Genomic DNA, 17815 nt, shown 5'->3' with positions numbered 1-17815 from the left:
AGAGTGAAATATTTGTTTCTGAAAGACTTCTTCAACTGGTGATGTGTTCATCTCTAAGTGCTTATCTCTGTTTTTCAAAATCTTATCTTCTTTTAGCCTTGTTGATTTATTTAATGTATCTTGAGGCTTCCCTGGTGGCTCAGAGGGTAAAGCATCTGTCTACAATGCAGGAGACCCGGGTTCGATCCCTGGGTTGGGAATATCCCCTGAAGAAGGAAATGGCAATCCACTCCAGTACTCTTGCCTGGAAAATCCCATGGACAGAGGAGCCTGGTAGGCTACAGTCCATGGGGTTGCAAAGAGTTGGACACGACTGAGCGACTTCACTTCAATGTATCTTGAGCTTGTTTCTCTAATAGTGCACAGTCTTACAATCTTGACATAAGTAGTGATTTCCTGCATCGAGATGGAGACAGCAGCCATTGACAAAAATGTGCAACTTTAAATAAATAGTGAAACTTCTGTATGTGGCTTATGGAATTTAAAGTAAATTTTATTTCACCTAGTGTCTCATACTACTTGATGCAAGCATATACTCTTAGTTTCATTAATTATATATATGTAAGAAGTTCTGTATTTCCTGTCGATGAGAATGTTTAGGAAAAACCATAAGAGAACAATTACTATGAGATTTTTCAAGGAGGTGAAATACATGTTCACTTTTTAAATAATTATCTCAAACCTTAAATAGTTCTTGTGAGTCATGTGATCTGCCTAATTAATTCTATTAAAATGATGCGTTTGCTCAAAGTTAGCTAGGACATATAATGGCAGAAGTTAGCTCCCTTTTAGAAATACTGCCTGAAGTTTCTAGCTCGTTCTTTTGTAACTGGTCTGCTCTGTAAACATACACGAGGCTGAGGAAGAGACATTAAGTTCCAGTGGTAGGAAGTGGAAGCTCACTGCCATGTTCATGTGACTCGATGATTCTTGCAGGTTCCCATAGTCCATTATATTTTATTCACTACAAAGTGCTCTGGTTATTTCTAAATAATATCTAGACATAGTAATTTGAAAACAATATAGTATATCTCTTAGAAAGTATTTCTGGGTAGTGGGGTGGTGTGTCTTTCCATACATTAGTCCGATTCCTACATTAGATGCAATGTAAGCAGTTAAAGGCACTGACTGCCATAACAGTTAGAAAATGATGGTGATAGCAGAGCCCCTGCTAACAGGTGTATGCAGCAATCTATACATTAATAAAATAATTTTGTTTATCTAAATGATTGCTTTTACTGTCATTTATTAAAGCATTTTAAGAGTAAATTCATCTCAATCTTGGCAAAGTCACCTGTTAATTTCTTCTGTCCAAGCCATGTGTCAAGAAAGGAGAGACTAGAAGACAGCTTTGGTGCTCCCATAAGAGCTCTGTCTCTACCAGTCTTTACAGCAGTGTAGTGATGATAATGTCTTCTTCAAGCCACTGTAGGTTTCATGCTTGTTCTGATCCCACTTACTCTAATTGCTGCTTTCACTTTTTGAACTAACATGATTTTATGATTATGATTTATTATTCATATTTTTGTTTCTTAACCTTTATCTGCATTCATGTACATGTCTTGCAGTTCTATCTTTAGAAGAGAAATCATTTTACTGTATTTCTTCATCCTTTTGAATCTCTTTTCCTCCTTGGAGGTACTTAGAAAAATGCTTGTACAAAATAGGTGCTTGATAAATGCACCTGTTTAAGAAAAGTCTGGTGCTTATTTCAGTTTTTGTGTTTTCAATAATTGTATTATTTTGCTTGCTTTCTAGGCACACAAACCAATGGTCTGGACTTTCAGAAGCAGCCTGTGCCCGTTGGAGGAGCCATCTCAACAGCCCAGGCCCAGGCTTTCCTTGGACATCTCCATCAGGTATGTTGTTCCGCTCAGCTATGAGTGAGAGTGAAAAATGGAGATGTGGAATGCTAGGTCTTAGTAAAGTTATTTCAGAATGTGGGACTTTTAGAGTTGATTTAAACCTGGTGTTACCAGCATCTAACCGTGTCATTCTGAATGGTTACTAGGGAATCCTTTAACTTAGTTGACTGTATAGCTGTTGACCCCACAGCTGTGTGAAAAAGAGTTCCTTGTTTGAACAGATACATTTATAACTGGGTTACTGTTTTGTGAGTGTGGTCTGTGATGAATCACTGAAAGTATTGAATAGTAAATTACAAAGTCATCCAAAAGGATTTAAGGCCCATTGCCTGAGACCTGCTGTGTAAGGCTTTGAGTTCACAGCTCGTATTCCTTCTTTAAAGCAATTTCAAACTATTTACATTTGGGCTCTTGAGAGTCCCTTGGACTGCAAGGAGATCCAACCAGTCCATTCTGAAGGAGATCAGCCCTGGGATTTCTTTGGAAGGAATGATGCTAAAGCTGAAACTCCAGTACTTTGGCCACCTCATGCGAAGAGTAGACTCATTGGAAAAGACTCTGATGCTGGGAGGGGTTGGGGGCTGGAGGAAAAGGGGAGAACAGAGGATGAGATGGCTGGATGGCATCACTGACTCGATGGATGTGAGTTTGGGTGAACTCCGGGAGTTGGTGATGGACAGGGAGGCCTGGCGTGCTGCAATTCATGGGGTCGCAAAGAGTCGGACACGACTGAGCAACTGAACTGAACTGAACTGAACCACTTAGAGGCTTTGCTTCACTGTGAACAACCTGGTTTGGGGTTCAACTTTATTACTCTCTTATTACATGAATTTCTCCTAAGTCTAAAGCAGGCTCTAAATCTATCATCCATATGTTACCATTAAAGTAAACAGAAAAGGAACATAAAAACAAATATTGACTCTCCAGGAGTTCAGGGATATGGGAGCTGGTTGAAAATTGAAAATAAATCAATGAAAACATTTGGGAGACAGATTAGGAATGTGTTTCAACTGCTTGATTTATGTTCACAGTTACATGTTAAAGCTTTACTTTGCACAACTTGTTGGTCTTTACCTCATATAAACCCTAGAACCGGTTTAGTGTACAAATTGTGCAGGTCAGCATTAGTGATTTTGGTAGTGCCAGATGGTACTAGTGGTGGAGGGTCAATGAAAAGCACATACGGACATAAAATAATAGATGTTCAATAATTATTTGTTGAACAAATGAATGAATGGATGGTAAAACTTAGGAGTACAGAGGAAGAAATGATTAACTCATCTCACATATTGTAAGACTTTTATCATAGGGTGATTTTTAAGCCAAGTTTTAAAGAATGTTGTTGTTCGGTCGCTAAGTCATGTCTGACTCTTGGTAACTCCAGGAACTACAGCACAGCAGGCCTCCCTGTCCTTCACTATCTCCTAGGATTTGCTCAGACGCATGTCCACTGAGTCAGCGATGTCATCCTCCCCAGCATCGGGGTCTTTTCCAGTGAGTCAGCTCTTCACCAAACTCTTCTGCCAGGTGGCCAAAATATTGGAGCTTCAGCTTCAGCATTCCAAGGAGCAAGCATCTTTTAATTTCATGGCTGCAGTCACCATCCACGGTGATTTTGGAGCCCCAGAAAATAAAATCTGTCACTGTTAACACTTTTCCCCCATCTATTTGCCATGAAGTGATGGGGCTGGATGCCATGATCTTCATTTTTTGAATGTTGATTTTAAGCCAAGTTTTTCACTCTCCTCTTTCACCATCATCAAGAGGTTCTTTTTTAGTTCCTCTTTGCTTTCTGCCATTAGAGTGCTATCATCTGCATATCTGAGGTTGTTGATATTTCTCCCGGCAGTCTTGATTCCATCTTGTGCTTCATCCAGCCTGGCATTTTACATGATGTACTCTGCATATAATTTAAATAAGTAGGGTGACAGTATATGGCCTTGACATGCTCCTTTTCCTATTTTGAACCAGTCCATTGTTCCATGTCTGTTCCAGGGGATCTTCTCAACCCGGGGATTGAACTCAGGTCTCCAGCATTTCAGGCAGTTACTTTACCATCTGAGCCACCAGGGAAGCCCAAAGGATGGTGAAGTGAAGTGAAGTGAAGTCACTCAGTCGTGTCCGACTCTTTGTGACCCCATGGACTGTAGCCTATCAGGTTCCTCCATCCATGGGATTTTGCAGGCAAGGGTGCTGGAGTGGATTGCCATTTCCTTCTCCAGGAGATCTTCCCGACCCAGGAACTGAACCAGGTCTCCCACATTGCGGGCAGACGCCTGACCGTCTGAGCCACCAGGACTGGTGGTAAAGGATGTTGGGAGCTAGCTAATGGACTTGTAAAGGGATGCTCTCACTTTTTGTTTTCAACTTTCTATTTTGAAAACTTTAAAATCTAGGGAAAATTGAATAATAGTAGAACAGTTTTCAGCCAAAAGCTCTTCATCTGGTATCACTAATTGTTACCGTGTTACCATATATGCTTTATGTGTTTGTGTTTGTGCACATACATTTTGTGTATGTATATACATGTCAACTTGGAGAAGGAAATGACAACCCACTCCAGTATTCTTGCCTACAGAATCCTGTGGACGGAGGAGCCTGGTGGGCTGCTGTCCATAGGGTTGCACAGAGTCGGACACAACTGAAGCGACTTAGCAGGCATGCATGCACTAGAGAAGGAAATGGCAACCCACTCCAGTGTTCTTGCCTGGAGAATTCCAGGGACAGAGGAGCCTGGTGGGCTGCCGTCTGTGGGGTTGCACAGAGTCGGACACGACTGAAGCAACTTAGCAGCAGCAGCATACATGTCAACTTGTCCCATTATTCTGTACTGAATTTGATCATTTGATTAAGGTAGTGTCTCAAATTTGTCTACTATAAAGGTAACTTTCTTCCTTATAATTAATAAGGAGATACTGTAAGACTTGTGTTCCTCAACAAATTTTTACCCAGAAAGATCATGATTGAAATAAAATCACAAAGAAACTTTAAGTTCAGGAAGTCTTGATGCTGTGTGTTAAATCCAAAATGGAATTACCATGTTAATGATAAATTTTTTCAGTCTTCCAAATTTGAACCCTGGAATAATCTGTAACTTTGTTTTTCTTCATTTATATCCAGTCAGTTTCCAGGATGCTGTGTAGTACTTTTGCAATACTTTTCATGTTTCCTACTTTTAATTCCCACTGCTGCCATTCTAGGGTAGGTTTCCATTTATTCAAACCTAGTTTATAGAACAATCCAGTTGTTTTATATAGTGTTGGTCAATTTAGATTTGACTGATGTTTCATCACAGTTAGAACTAGAGGGAAATACACTGTAAATAATATTGTATTCTTCTAAGTGCATCATAGTAGGAGGAACATGTATCATTACTGGTGGCTTTAACTGTGATCACTTGTCTTCCTGATTTTCCCACTATTTTACCCTTTGTAATTAATAAATATCTATGGAGAGATAGGGAGAGAATATGTAAATATCATGTTACTCCTTAAATTTCACCCATTAGTTAGAACATCCATTAGTGACAGTTGCCTGAATCAGTTATTATTATCATGGTTGCCACATGATGATCCTTATTTTAATATAACCATGGTTTGAACTTTCTGAATGTGTGGAGTGTTAGTATTAACTGTTCTGACAGACTTTCATATGTGGTTTATAGGACAGATTTTTTATTTCAGCCAGGATTTTTGAATTATGACAATAAATATTTTAAGGACTTGACTATGTAGGGGTGTGTGTGTGTGTGTGTGTGTGTGTGTGTTTATAAGATTTTTACTTTTATATACATGAAATTTTGAAATTATAATGAGTAGATAATTCTGATTGTTTTTAAGGGTAAAAATAATGTCTATAAGTAGCCCGCTTCTATGTTGTTTAACACAATGTGGAAGATGAGTTAAGGTTTTAGAAACTAAGTATCCTGTGAGTACAAACGATGTAATATAAGGAATGTCGAATACAAGTGTGGCATGCCTGCTGATGCAGATTTAGCGTGGGAAAACATCTTCAGAGAGGAAATTTTAACAGCACTTTCTGCTGGGAGGTCGAGGTACTGTGAGCTTTTCCATAAAGTTTCAACTCCTTAAAATAAACCTCTTCATATGCTTAGCTCTAAATAGAACACACGTTTGTAGAGACTTGTTGATGACAGGCTCTAATGATGGATGTCAACAGTATTCGATTAGAATTTCCCCAGTTGCTTTACTTTTATAGGTCCAGCTCGCTGGAACAAGTTTACAGGCTGCTGCTCAGTCTCTAAATGTACAGGTGAGCTGGGACATGGGACTGGGGATCAGTTTTTCTATTCATTTTTACCATATTTTTCTAATTTTCTGCAATGAATATGCAATAATTTTATAATTAAAATACTTAGAAGTATTAATTTTTTCTTACTGAATCTCATAAAAATTCAAATAATGATAATCATTGCCATTAATAAAAATCCATTTTATATTACATCACTGTGAATGTCCAAAGGTGAACAAGAAAAATCTACTTTCAAGGTTTTATTTGGAAGTTCAGTAAAAATGTTTCTAAGTTGTACAGCCATTTATCATTTTTCATATCTTAGGAAAACATTATATTAGAGGGAAGAACAATAAAATGAGAGACCTAAGTCTTAGATTTGAATTCTCATTCTGCCACTCACTAGCTGTGTGAATTTTGGCAAGTCACTTTTCCTCCTGGGGCTCATTTTTTCTTACACAGTCAGCCCTGCCTATCCCCGGGTTCCACATCTGGAGGTACAGAGAGCTGACTGTGAAGGGCCTCAGCATCTGCAGATTTTGGTGTCTGGGGCAGGGGGTTGGGGGGGTGGGGGTGGTCCTGGGACTTATTCTCTGTAGATACCAAGGGGCAACTGCATGTATTTAAGTGGACGAGTTTGGAAAATTGACAAGGTTCTTCTCTGCTCTGCCATGTCATGAGTCTGAGAATTGCAATTAAACCTATTTATAAACATTAATGGGCTTCATACAGTCAAATTTAAAGACAAAACTGAAATCTGGGTGCTTTGTTTCTATGAACCATTCAACATAACATGCAAAGTTTAGTTTTTCTGCAATACTTCAGTCAACCTGCTGCTTCCTTTCATTATAGTGTTTAGGTAACTAACAGTCAAGAGAGAAAAACAGTATTCTGGAAGGTTGATTCCAGTGTTGCTAATGACTAAAGACCTTGGACTGAGCATTCCATGAAACCAAGTGAAATATGGACCTAGTAACACATGGAGACGAGAAGAGAAATGAAAAGGAGATAATGTGACCTTCCTTTTTGAGGGAGAGGAGGTGGAAAATTGCCTTGGTTGCCATGGCAAACTGTTATCCCTTAGAGAGATGTTGGCAAACAGGCTGTATCTCCACTGTGGAATGTTTACAGTCTTGCACTGTAATTATCTCTCAGTGACTGGCAGAATTAATCAGAGCCTTTATGTTAATTAGCCTTGCTGCAGTCCCCAAAACAGGTGGTGGGAAATATGCAAATCTAGGCAGAATTTTAATGCTCTGCATAACCAGTTTTAATTACCATAAAATTTTCTCTCAGTGCCCCTTTCAGGATCATATTCTCTTTCCCTCTTGGCTTCAGCATTTCCCTCTAAGCTTGTGTGTTACTTGATGGGGGAATGCTAAATTTATAGTTCTTTAAAAGATTAGTTGAAAAGTTCAGTGGGTCAAATAATCAATTTCTGAAATGGTATATAAGGAAGTTTTACACTGACCACCAAAGACATGTCAAAATGTTGAGATAGAGGGTCTGTCTAGTGTAAACATAGGTTGAAAATATGTTCTTCCCTTACTCCTTATTTCCAGAGTTAAGGATTTGTGTTTATGAAAAATTCTGTCAACTAGTAGAAGACCAAATTACTTTTTCTTCTTAAAAATTAAGAATTATTGAAAAATTTTGAAAATTAAGAAAAACTAAGCAGCTTTGCTAGTTTTGGAATAAAAAGTCTGAAAACTTAATACATAAAATTAGGAAAATACAAAGATATAAGAAAGGAAATGTGAAGTTGGAAAACTCATGATTAGATAAGTCTGTGTTGTAAATCTTAAAATATGAAATTAGTACTTTTAAAAAATCAATTATTAAATCTTTTTTTCTCCCCCCACCCCCTCAGTCTAAACCTAATGAAGAATCGGGGGATTCACAGCAGCCGAGCCAGCCTTCCCAGCAGCCTTCAGTGCAGGCAGCCATCCCCCAGACCCAGCTCATGCTGGCTGGAGGACAGATAACTGGGGTAAGTTTTCACTGAGAGATTTGTAATAAACTTTCTCTGTGTCAAAACTGCCACTGGCCAGTATCTGATTAGATCTGTTGACTGTAGCAGATACATGGCTATGCCTGGCATATGTCTTTAAAAAATTTTTCTACATTGTAAACAGCTCTGAAAAAAGAGCTATCTTTGTCATGAGTTTTCAGTGTATTTTTTCTTACTATGGCAGATAGGCTCTGGGTAAACTTACGAACTTTTTTAAACCAGTGTTTCAGCTGTTGCTTCATCATGCAGTGGAATCATGTTCCCATGGTTGAAATAGTTACAGTGATGAAATTGTATCAGTGGTTGTCAGTTTGGAGTTATAACATCACTGCAGAGTAGAAGTTAAAGAATGGATTAGTACCTATAAAAGAAAAACATTTAAAATTACTGTATAGTGTTCTAAGGGGCTTCCCAAATGGCTCAGTGGTAAAGAATCCACCTGCCTTTTTGTCTCAATCTTCCAATACTGGTATATTGGGGGAAAAAAAGCAGTCTAATAAAATCCTAGACAGAAAAAAAAAAAAAAAAAAGAATCCACCTGCTAATGCAGGAGACACAGGTTTGATCTCTGGGTCAGGAAGATCCCCTAGAATAGGAAATTGCAACTTGTTCCAGTATTCTTGCCTGGAAAATTCTGTGGACAGAGGAGCCTGGCAGGCTGCAGTCCATGGGGTCACAAAGAGTTGGGCATGACTGAGTGACCAAGCACACACACACAGTGTTCTAAAATGAAACCTCTGCTGTCATGTCCTGGCTCTTCAGTTTACTGTGTTGGCTAATTCATCTCTCTGTGCCGCAGGTTTCCTTCAGTTAAATGGAGATGTTAATAATACTTAGCTCACAGTATTGTTTTAGAGATTAGGAGTAGTGATATAGGTGAAACTCACAGAACAGTGTCTGGCATGTTATAGTGTTCAATAAATGTCATCTGGTTTTTTTTGGTAGTAAAGTTTTTTGTTTTTTTTTTTTAAATTTTAATTGGAGGCTAATTACTTTACAGTATTGTGGTGGGTTTTGCTATCCAGTCATGTGAATCAGCCACGGGTGTACATGTGTTCCCCATCCTGACCCTCCCTCCCACCTCCCTCCCCATCCCATCCCTCAGGGTCATCCAGTGCACCAGCACTGAGCACCCTGTCTCATGCATCAAACCTGAACTGGCGATCTGTTTCATGTATGATAGTATACATGTTTCAATGCTGTTCTCTCAAATCATCCCACCCTTGCCCTCTCCCACAGAGTCCAAAAGTCTGTTCTTTACATCTGTGTCTCTTTTGCTGTCTCTCATATAGGGTCATCATTACCATCTTTCTAATTTCCATATACATGCATTAGTATACTGTACTGGTGTTTTTCTTTCTGACTTACTTCATTCTGTATAATAGGCTCCAGTTTCATCCACCTCATTAGAACTGATTCAAATGCATTCTTTTTAATAGCTGAGTAATATTCCATTGTGTATATGTACCACAGCTTTCTTATCCATTCGTCTGCCAGTGGACATCTAGGTTGCTTCCATGTCCTGGCTATTGTAAACAGTGCTGCGATGAACACTGGGGTACATGTGTCTCTTTCAATATTGGTAGTAAATTGACCTGTGCAAGTATATTAAGCTTTTAACTTTTCAGATGTCTTTTCTCTGAGGCCCCATTAAAAATATTTTCCAATGTTGAAAATTTGTGTATTAAATTATCTTTTGTTGGGGAGTCAAGAGGAGTGGTAAGGAAGAGTTGTTTGTTATTCAGTTCATATCACATCAACCTACAAAATATTTTATTTCCTTCATTTCAGTTAAGTATGTTTTGGCAGCAGAAGGCTCTTTTAAGAATAGTTGCAGAATTGTTTTACAAAATCCCATCAATAGAAATTAATATATGTTTACATATTATATAAAATATTTATAAACATCTATCTTGATGGGTATTGGGATTTTGAATGATTTAATTTTGATTCTGTCTCTAATACACAAATTGTATTGGACCTTTTTAGAAAAAGGATTATGCCACTAAATGACATACTTGCTCTTCAGAATATTCCTTCTTGCTTTGATCAGAACATGTCACCAAAAAGAAGGTAGAACATACTTAGCACTTTAAGTGTGTTTGAAAAAAGCTGCATTTTGAAAGCAAGTTTAAATCTTCAAATACATTTCCTGTTTTCTTGTTTGGGTTTTGTTTGAGTGCCTAGTGCTTATAAGAGTGAGAGACACTTGGGAATGCAGGTTCATGTGGCTGGAGCTTCTGTCAAACTTGGGCCTGGGGCTTCGTTTGCCTCTAAAGAGAACGGCTGTCACCACCTGTTTCACAGAGATAATATATTGGAAAGAGGATGTAAAGTTGCAGAGACCCCATGCTTTCAGTAACAGAAAAGATGGTTGGGGAGGAGGCTGTACGGAGACTGGGAAAAGAAACAAATGGACCTCATATTCTTTAATCATATCTTAGAACATAATGAAAGTGATGGAATATGGTAGGGATTCATGCTAATTAGAAGAAGCTGGGCCTTATCAGTTCTTTCCTGGTCAGATCCAGCATCCTTGTTCCTTATTCATCTCACTAATCACTTGCTGTTCTGTTGGGTGTAAATATCTTTTCATTTCCTGGCAGTATTGATTCTTTTCTTTGTTGCTTACTAGTTAATTACTTTTTTGCCTGAACCCTTGGGCCTGGACAAGCTTGAATGATTAAGTCCAGAGTGAGGACCACTATTTTAATGTAAATGGTCTGCAAGTAATGGTAGCTTGATCACTGATGAACATTTTAGCCTCATACTTGCCATATGAAGTTGGGTATCTATGGTTTAATACCACTTGAGCTACTTACTTCAAAGCAGTTGGCTTGCACTGGGGGCCCATCTCCTTTAACCCTTTCCGACTGTTTGTCCTGACTTTGTTTAGCTGACTTTGACACCAGCCCAGCAGCAGTTACTGCTACAGCAGGCTCAGGCACAGGCACAGCTGCTGGCGGCTGCCGTGCAGCAGCATTCCGCCAGCCAACAGCACAGCGCTGCCGGGGCCACCATCTCCGCCTCCGCCGCCACACCCATGACGCAGATCCCCTTGTCTCAGCCCATACAGATCGCACAGGTGAGTGAGTGATTCTCATCGCTGGGGCGGGAAGGGGGAATAGAATGGCAGAGTTTCTTTGGTATTAAGTCCACTTTCTGATTGTTAGTGTGGGCGCTTAAAGGCCTGAGAAGCTCTACATCAGCGAGGTGAGTGATGAAGCCTTCTTTACTACTGAACTAGAAATAATACATTTGTTTGCTTATTTGAGTTGGTATTATAAACACATAACCAATTATTTGAATAACTGTTTATATTAGGTGGCAGCTCTTGAATAATTAGCTGGCGTATTTCTGGAGCAGAGGATCGCTATATTTATTTAATTAGCTAATTACAGCAGGCACGCGTTCTTTCACATGCTCTGCAGTGGGTGTTGCCACCCGCGTGTAAGAGGAACTGAGAACCATCTCTCTGCTACAGAGTGATTGCTTTGTGCGGAACTGCAGTAGAGTGTTTGGCTTTAATTTTTGCATTTTGGGGCAGAGTATCCAGAGATAATAAAAATTTATTTAGAGAGGCATAGACAGTTCTACCAAGGAGGAAAAGTAAATGGAAACCTTTGTCTCAAGGAGAGGAAAAAAGTAGAAGTAGTCACATCAGTGAAATGATGAAGAGTTATTATGAGTCCAATACAGATAATTGTTTTATACCCCCAGAGAAGACTCAGAAATGGGCTTAAATTATAGCTAGAATTTGACTAAACATTAAAAAAAAAGCCAATAAACTATAAGTACAGAATAGATGTCAGACTAATGTTTATGACTATTATGTAATAGTCATTGTTTTTATTTTGCCCATTTTTTTCATTACCAAATAAATGTTTTTCATGCCTAAGTTGTGAGACTCTATCTTGACATTATTCTAATAAGATAATATACATGCAAGGACATTAAAAATTATGAAATAATAAGCCAATATAAGCAAGTTTAATATGTTATAGATCAGATTTTTATATGGATAGCTTTTTTTTAAATTTATGCACTGTCTTCTCAGCTGACTTAGGCTGGTGCCAGATTTCATAGGTCTTTTAATTTATTGATGCAGGTTCAGACATAATACTTAATTTTTGCTCTACAAGAGGAAATTCTGTCACTTAAAAAAGCAACATATTCTTTTCTCACTTGATTTTTAAAGCTCATGTTGGTCTCTACATGTTAAAGATACAACCATAAGCATTTAACTATTGAAAATTAGATTTCGCGTTGTCATGACGCAATATATGCTCATAGAAACAGCATGTCCTTGTCGCAGCTCCAGGTTCCTTCACACGCTTTGGAACATATTCAGAGCACATCCTTGTTAGGAGTTTATAATAATGTCAAATATTGACTCTCTTTTTATTTGGATGACAGAACTCATCATCTGGGAAACTTAAGATTAAGCACACTTTTATTTCAGAATCTCCAATCCATGTTTTAATCCTACTTTTTTAGGATCTGCAACAACTGCAACAACTTCAACAGCAGAATCTCAACCTGCAACAGTTTGTACTGGTCCATCCAACAACCAACCTGCAACCAGCGCAGTTTATCATCTCACAGACGCCCCAGGGCCAGCAGGGTGAGCACCTCCTTAGAGCTTATTAGTGGTGCGCCAAGGCTGTCCACTTGTCCACACAGATGCTGACTATTATATTTTGGCCCAGAAGCTGTCCATTAAAACAGTGGTTTTTTTTTTTTTAATTTAATTTAACTTTAAGCTCAATATTCATGTTGAGAAAAACTTTGTCATGCATACCTCATTATTGAAGGTCATCATTCCCTGCCTTTCATATGCTTACACCGTAAGGAGTACTGTGAGTTTGACCAAAAGTCTCAATTAAATTCTTCAACTGCTGCACATATATTGGATAAATTGCTTCTAATGTTTTGATAGTTTTTCATGGGAATGTGTTCAAAGAATGTGGGCTGAGGATTTGAGCATTGAAAGTATATGCTTCTAGCAATTATTGGTTTTCTTTTAAAGTTTAAGAAAAAGAGGGTATCATGTTAGAAACTGTACAAATTTGGGGAGTTATAAAAAAAAATCTTCAAGGCCTTTTAGTGCTAAATGTTGTTGTGTTATTTCTGTATAAAGTGCAATCATGTTTGTTGGGCTGGTTAATGGAATCAATATAGACAGTATTAGAGTATCAAGGCTTCAACCCAAGGAATATTAGTGCATTACTGCTTCCTCATTATTTGTTTTTTAGCCTTTTTCTTAACCATTCAAAAATCTTTTGTTGTACACATACGTATTCCACTTTTAAACGGATAAGATAGCCTGCCCCTTTCATGACCTAGACAGTTCTCTGGTCTAGCATATACTAGCAGCTTCTAATTGCTTTTGGGTTAAGAAGTAGAGTTTTGTGGGTTTGTTTTTTTTTTTTTTTTTTTTGGAGTTTCAAGTTGCTTCCATTTAAAATACTTCTTCACTTTCATCTATTCCTTCCTAAAATAAAAAAATTGATCAACCAGAGAGGCTAGGTTACACCAAAGACATATACCAGTTTTACATTTTTCCATATCTTCTTGCCCAAATTGTATTTAATAAGACTGAATTTAATACGACTGAATTGTATTTAATAAGACTGTAGGCAAATAAGACCTTAAGAGTTTTAAGACCAGTAGGACTATCAGGATATCAGTTGAATTTTTCACGTCACTTTCTTATGCCATATGTTCAAGGTAATCTTTAATGTTGGACATAACATGTTTGTGTTTTGTAGGTCTCCTGCAAGCGCAAAATCTTTTAACACAACTACCTCAGCAAAGCCAAGCCAACCTCCTACAGTCTCAGCCAAGCATCGCCCTCACCTCCCAGGTCAGTTTTCTTCCATGAGGGTTGCTTGCTTTTATCGTGTTATCTTGAGATACTTTGAGGCTCTGTCTAATTCAACTCCCTAATAAAAATAATTCGAATAGTTTTAAAAAACTCACCAAAATTTCAAAGCTAGGTTTTTCAGCTTCATAGAAAAAAATGCTGCCAAATTGATGTAGTCTTTGAAAACCTTCAGCGAGTCCCTATTTTGTTACATGTTCATAAAGAATAACTATGTTAGCACTGAATGAGCAATGCATTCTGGCTCTTTGACCACCCTCCCCCCTGACATATGACAGGAGAGATTACCACTTGATCTAGACACCTAGTGCCTCGTTAAAACCGTCATTGTTCTTTGCTCTTGCTCAGAAACTATGAAGAGACTCTTACCTCTGTGTTTATTCCCCATCTCAACTTTCGTGTGTTGCTTTAGCTAATTTCTTCCAGAGTTTAACTATAGAAAAAGTACGAGTCTAGGCATCTAGAGATTAAGGCTTTAGACCTAGTTCTGTTTCTTTCCTAGCTGTGACTTTGAGCATATCATTTCTCCTTTCTGCACCTCCATTTCCTTATCTGTAAAGTAGATGATTGAACTAGCTGATCCTCAATTCCCCTGCTATCTCTGATTCTCTTTGTTCATAACTATGGAAGTTACCACTTGATACTAACAAATTACTAGATTTGACCAAATTCAACAACTGTTTATGATTAAAAAAAAAAAAAAACAAAAAAACTCTTCTAAGAACAGAAAGTAACTTTCTCAACCTGCTAAAAGGCATCTACCAAAAAAAAAAAAATTATAAAGACTGAACAGTTATCCACTGTTACCACTTTTATTCAGCATTGTACTGAAGAGCCTAGCAATGCAGTAAGATAAGAAAAATAAAGAACATGTAGGTTAGAAAGCAAGGGTCTCCTTTGGCAGACAACATGATTATCTATGCAGAAAATTCAGAGGAATCTACAAAAATGTTGCTGGAATTAGTAAGTGAACTTAGCAAGTATGATACAAAATTACTTAGTAACTTAGCAAGCAAGATACAAAGTCAATAGACAAAAATCTGTATATTAATAAAAATCATTTGGAAATTGAAATTAAGAAGAAAAATATTTGCAGTAATTAAGAATAAATTTAACAAAATGTTTATAAGACCTATACATTGAAGACTACAAAATCTTGCTGAGTGAAATTGAAGAAGACCTAAGTAAATGGAGAGATGTAATGTGTTCATGAAGACTTCGATTCATAAAACAAGATCTCTCCAAATTGATCTATAGATTCAACACAATCCCAATTAATATCTACAGCTTTCTTTGAAGAAATATGTGTGGTGTTTCTAACACTTGTACAGAATTGAAGAGGTCATGGAATAGGCAGTTTTGAAAAGTGAGAAAGTTAAAGGGTTACTCGTTGTCTAGAATTATTATACAACTATGGTAAGAAAGACAGTGTGATAATGGCATGTGAATAGAAATAGAGCAGAAGTCCAATAGACTTGCATCATCAAGAACCAACTGGCTATCCATAGGCAGAAAAAAAAAGAACCTCACTCCTTATTTCACAACGATATTATTGTTGTTGCTCAGTCACGTTCGACTCTTTGGGAACCCATCGATTGCAGCACTCCAGGCCTCACTGTCCCTCACTATCTCCCGAAGTCTGCCCAGGTTCACATCCATTGAAGCAGTGATGTCATCCAACCATCTCATCCTCTGTCACCCTCTTCTCCTTCACAATGATATACAAAGATTAATTTGAAATGGGTTGCAGACCTAAACTTCTAAAAAAAAACATAAGGGAAAATCTTTGGGTCCCTGGATAAGGTAATTTCTTAAGTGGGACACAGAAAGCACTAACCATAAAAGAAAAAAAGTAATAAATTTAATTTCATAAAAATTAAAAGCTTCGGTTGAAAGAATGAAAAGAAAAGCCACAGACTGGAAGAAAATATTCTTGAAACTCATAAAAATAAAAGACATATCCAGATTATATAAAGAACTCATACAGCACAATAAGACAACCTGTTTTTTTTTTTTTTAAGGGGGTTTGTGCATAATATTTCAAGATATTTTACCAAAGAAGGCACATTAAATACCCAATAAGTGTATGAAAAGATGCTCAAAATTATTAGTCATGAGGAAAATGCAAATGAAATATCACTACATACCCAGTAGACCGGGCAAAATTAAAGACTATGATAATACCAAGTGTTGGTGAGAATATAAAGCAAACCCAGCTCTTAAACGTTGCCACTGGGGTTGCGGATTGATGCAGGCCCTTTAGAGAAGAAGTTGGAGGTTTCTTATCAAGTTAAATACACCTTATGACTCAGCAGCTGTACTCTCAGAAATGAGTGCATTTGCTCACACAAAGACCTGTATGTGAATGTTCATAGAGCTTTTATAAACAGCCTAAACAGCCATCAACTGGTGAATAGATAACATAAATTTTGACATATCTATATGATGGATTGCTACTCAGCCAAAGAAACAAATGTATTTACGATACATTCAACATCATGTATGAATTTCAAAAGCATTATGCCAGGTGAAAGAAGACAAACATAAAAACTGTATACTGCATGATTCAATTTATGTGGCATTTTACAACAGACAAAGCTATAGGGACAGAAATCAAATCAGTGGTTGCCAGGGGATGGGGCTAGGGGTGAGGATTGACAACAAAGGGCCCAGGAAATTTTGAGGGTGATGGAAATTTTCTGCATCTTAATCTCTTATAAGAGTTTTATGACTAAATATAGTTGTCAAAACCCATCCAACTGTACACTTTTAAATGGTGCATTTAATTGTGAATAAGCGGAATTATGAAAATGAGGTTGAAAAGAAAACCTACAGCAGCAGTTCCTTTCTGACCTACGAGCTTTGTAAACAGTGGCAGGGCTGACAGCTTCATCCTGACTCCTGCTCACTGAATTTTACTCTACTATTTCTAGATCTGGCCCAGTCCAGCCTGAGGTTTCTGGAGTTGGGGTAACTTATCTGTAACCACTCCACCAAAAGGTACCCAAGCTATTTTTAGTCCTTTACTATTTGAGAATGGGGCTACTTCAAGCCTGGAAATAAAGCGACTGTCTGATAGTTGAGACACATCTCTAACCATCAACCAGTTTCAGTGGGAAGTTATAACCACATAGGACTCTAACTTGGTCGGTAAAGTTTTGGGTTCCTCCAGGTGGTCAGGTTAAAATTTTCTCAGTGTCAGCATGCCAGAGAGATTAATTTTGTTGTCTTCATTGAAGAGGGATGGTAGAGAGGAGCTTACCCCTAGTGTAGGCATGCGCAATTCCTATTATGTCATTTTCAGGGGCAGTTAGTTCAGGTGGAGAGAGCATATTACTAATGAAGTAAAATTTAGGGGAATACGATGCATTAAAATTATAAGGAAAAAAGTATACAACCAGAGGCTCCATCTGTAATCCTGTCCTGTAATCTCTCACCTGGGCTTCTGTTCACAGGGAGGGTTGGCTGAGCAGTTAGGATGCAGTCAGGGCAGCACCTGTCACTAGTGAGCACTCAGAAGAAGGGTTCTACTCGGAGCTTGTGAGTCAAAAAAGATAGATCATACCCTTATGTCCCCAAATAAACTTTAGATGGATTTAAATAATTAAACATTTTTAAAGACATTGAAGAAGCAGGATACTTTTAGCTAGAAATAAGTCAAAGCTTTCTCAGATTTGAAGCAACCGCAGATAACTGAGGAAGAAAAAATAGTTCACCCAAATGATAATTCAAAACTTACATACACTGAAAAATAAAAGGAGAAAAGCAGAGTGGGAAAATTATTTTATTAACACAACAGACAAA

General features: G+C 37.8%; 1 protein-coding gene across 5 annotated transcripts in view; it reads left to right on the top strand.

The window, feature by feature from the left end:
* Positions 1-17815, top strand: part of POU2F1 (POU class 2 homeobox 1) — a 213882-nt gene that overhangs the window by 148685 nt on the left and 47382 nt on the right. For 4 of the 5 annotated variants that reach the window (XM_006055503.4, XM_006055504.4, XM_025287427.3 and 1 more), the window contains 6 exons: positions 1759-1859; positions 6084-6137; positions 7987-8106; positions 11024-11212; positions 12625-12751; positions 13899-13993. In XM_006055503.4, the coding sequence (XP_006055565.3) occupies positions 1759-1859; positions 6084-6137; positions 7987-8106; positions 11024-11212; positions 12625-12751; positions 13899-13993 (686 nt within the window). The remainder of the gene's footprint in view (positions 1-1758; positions 1860-6083; positions 6138-7986; positions 8107-11023; positions 11213-12624; positions 12752-13898; positions 13994-17815) is intronic. The other variant, XM_025287424.3, reaches the window with a different exon arrangement.

This window comes from Bubalus bubalis, chromosome 6 (genome assembly GCF_019923935.1).
Source record: "Bubalus bubalis isolate 160015118507 breed Murrah chromosome 6, NDDB_SH_1, whole genome shotgun sequence".
NCBI classification, from domain to species: Eukaryota; Metazoa; Chordata; class Mammalia; order Artiodactyla; family Bovidae; genus Bubalus; species Bubalus bubalis.
This window is presented reverse-complemented; position numbering and strand designations above follow the sequence as displayed.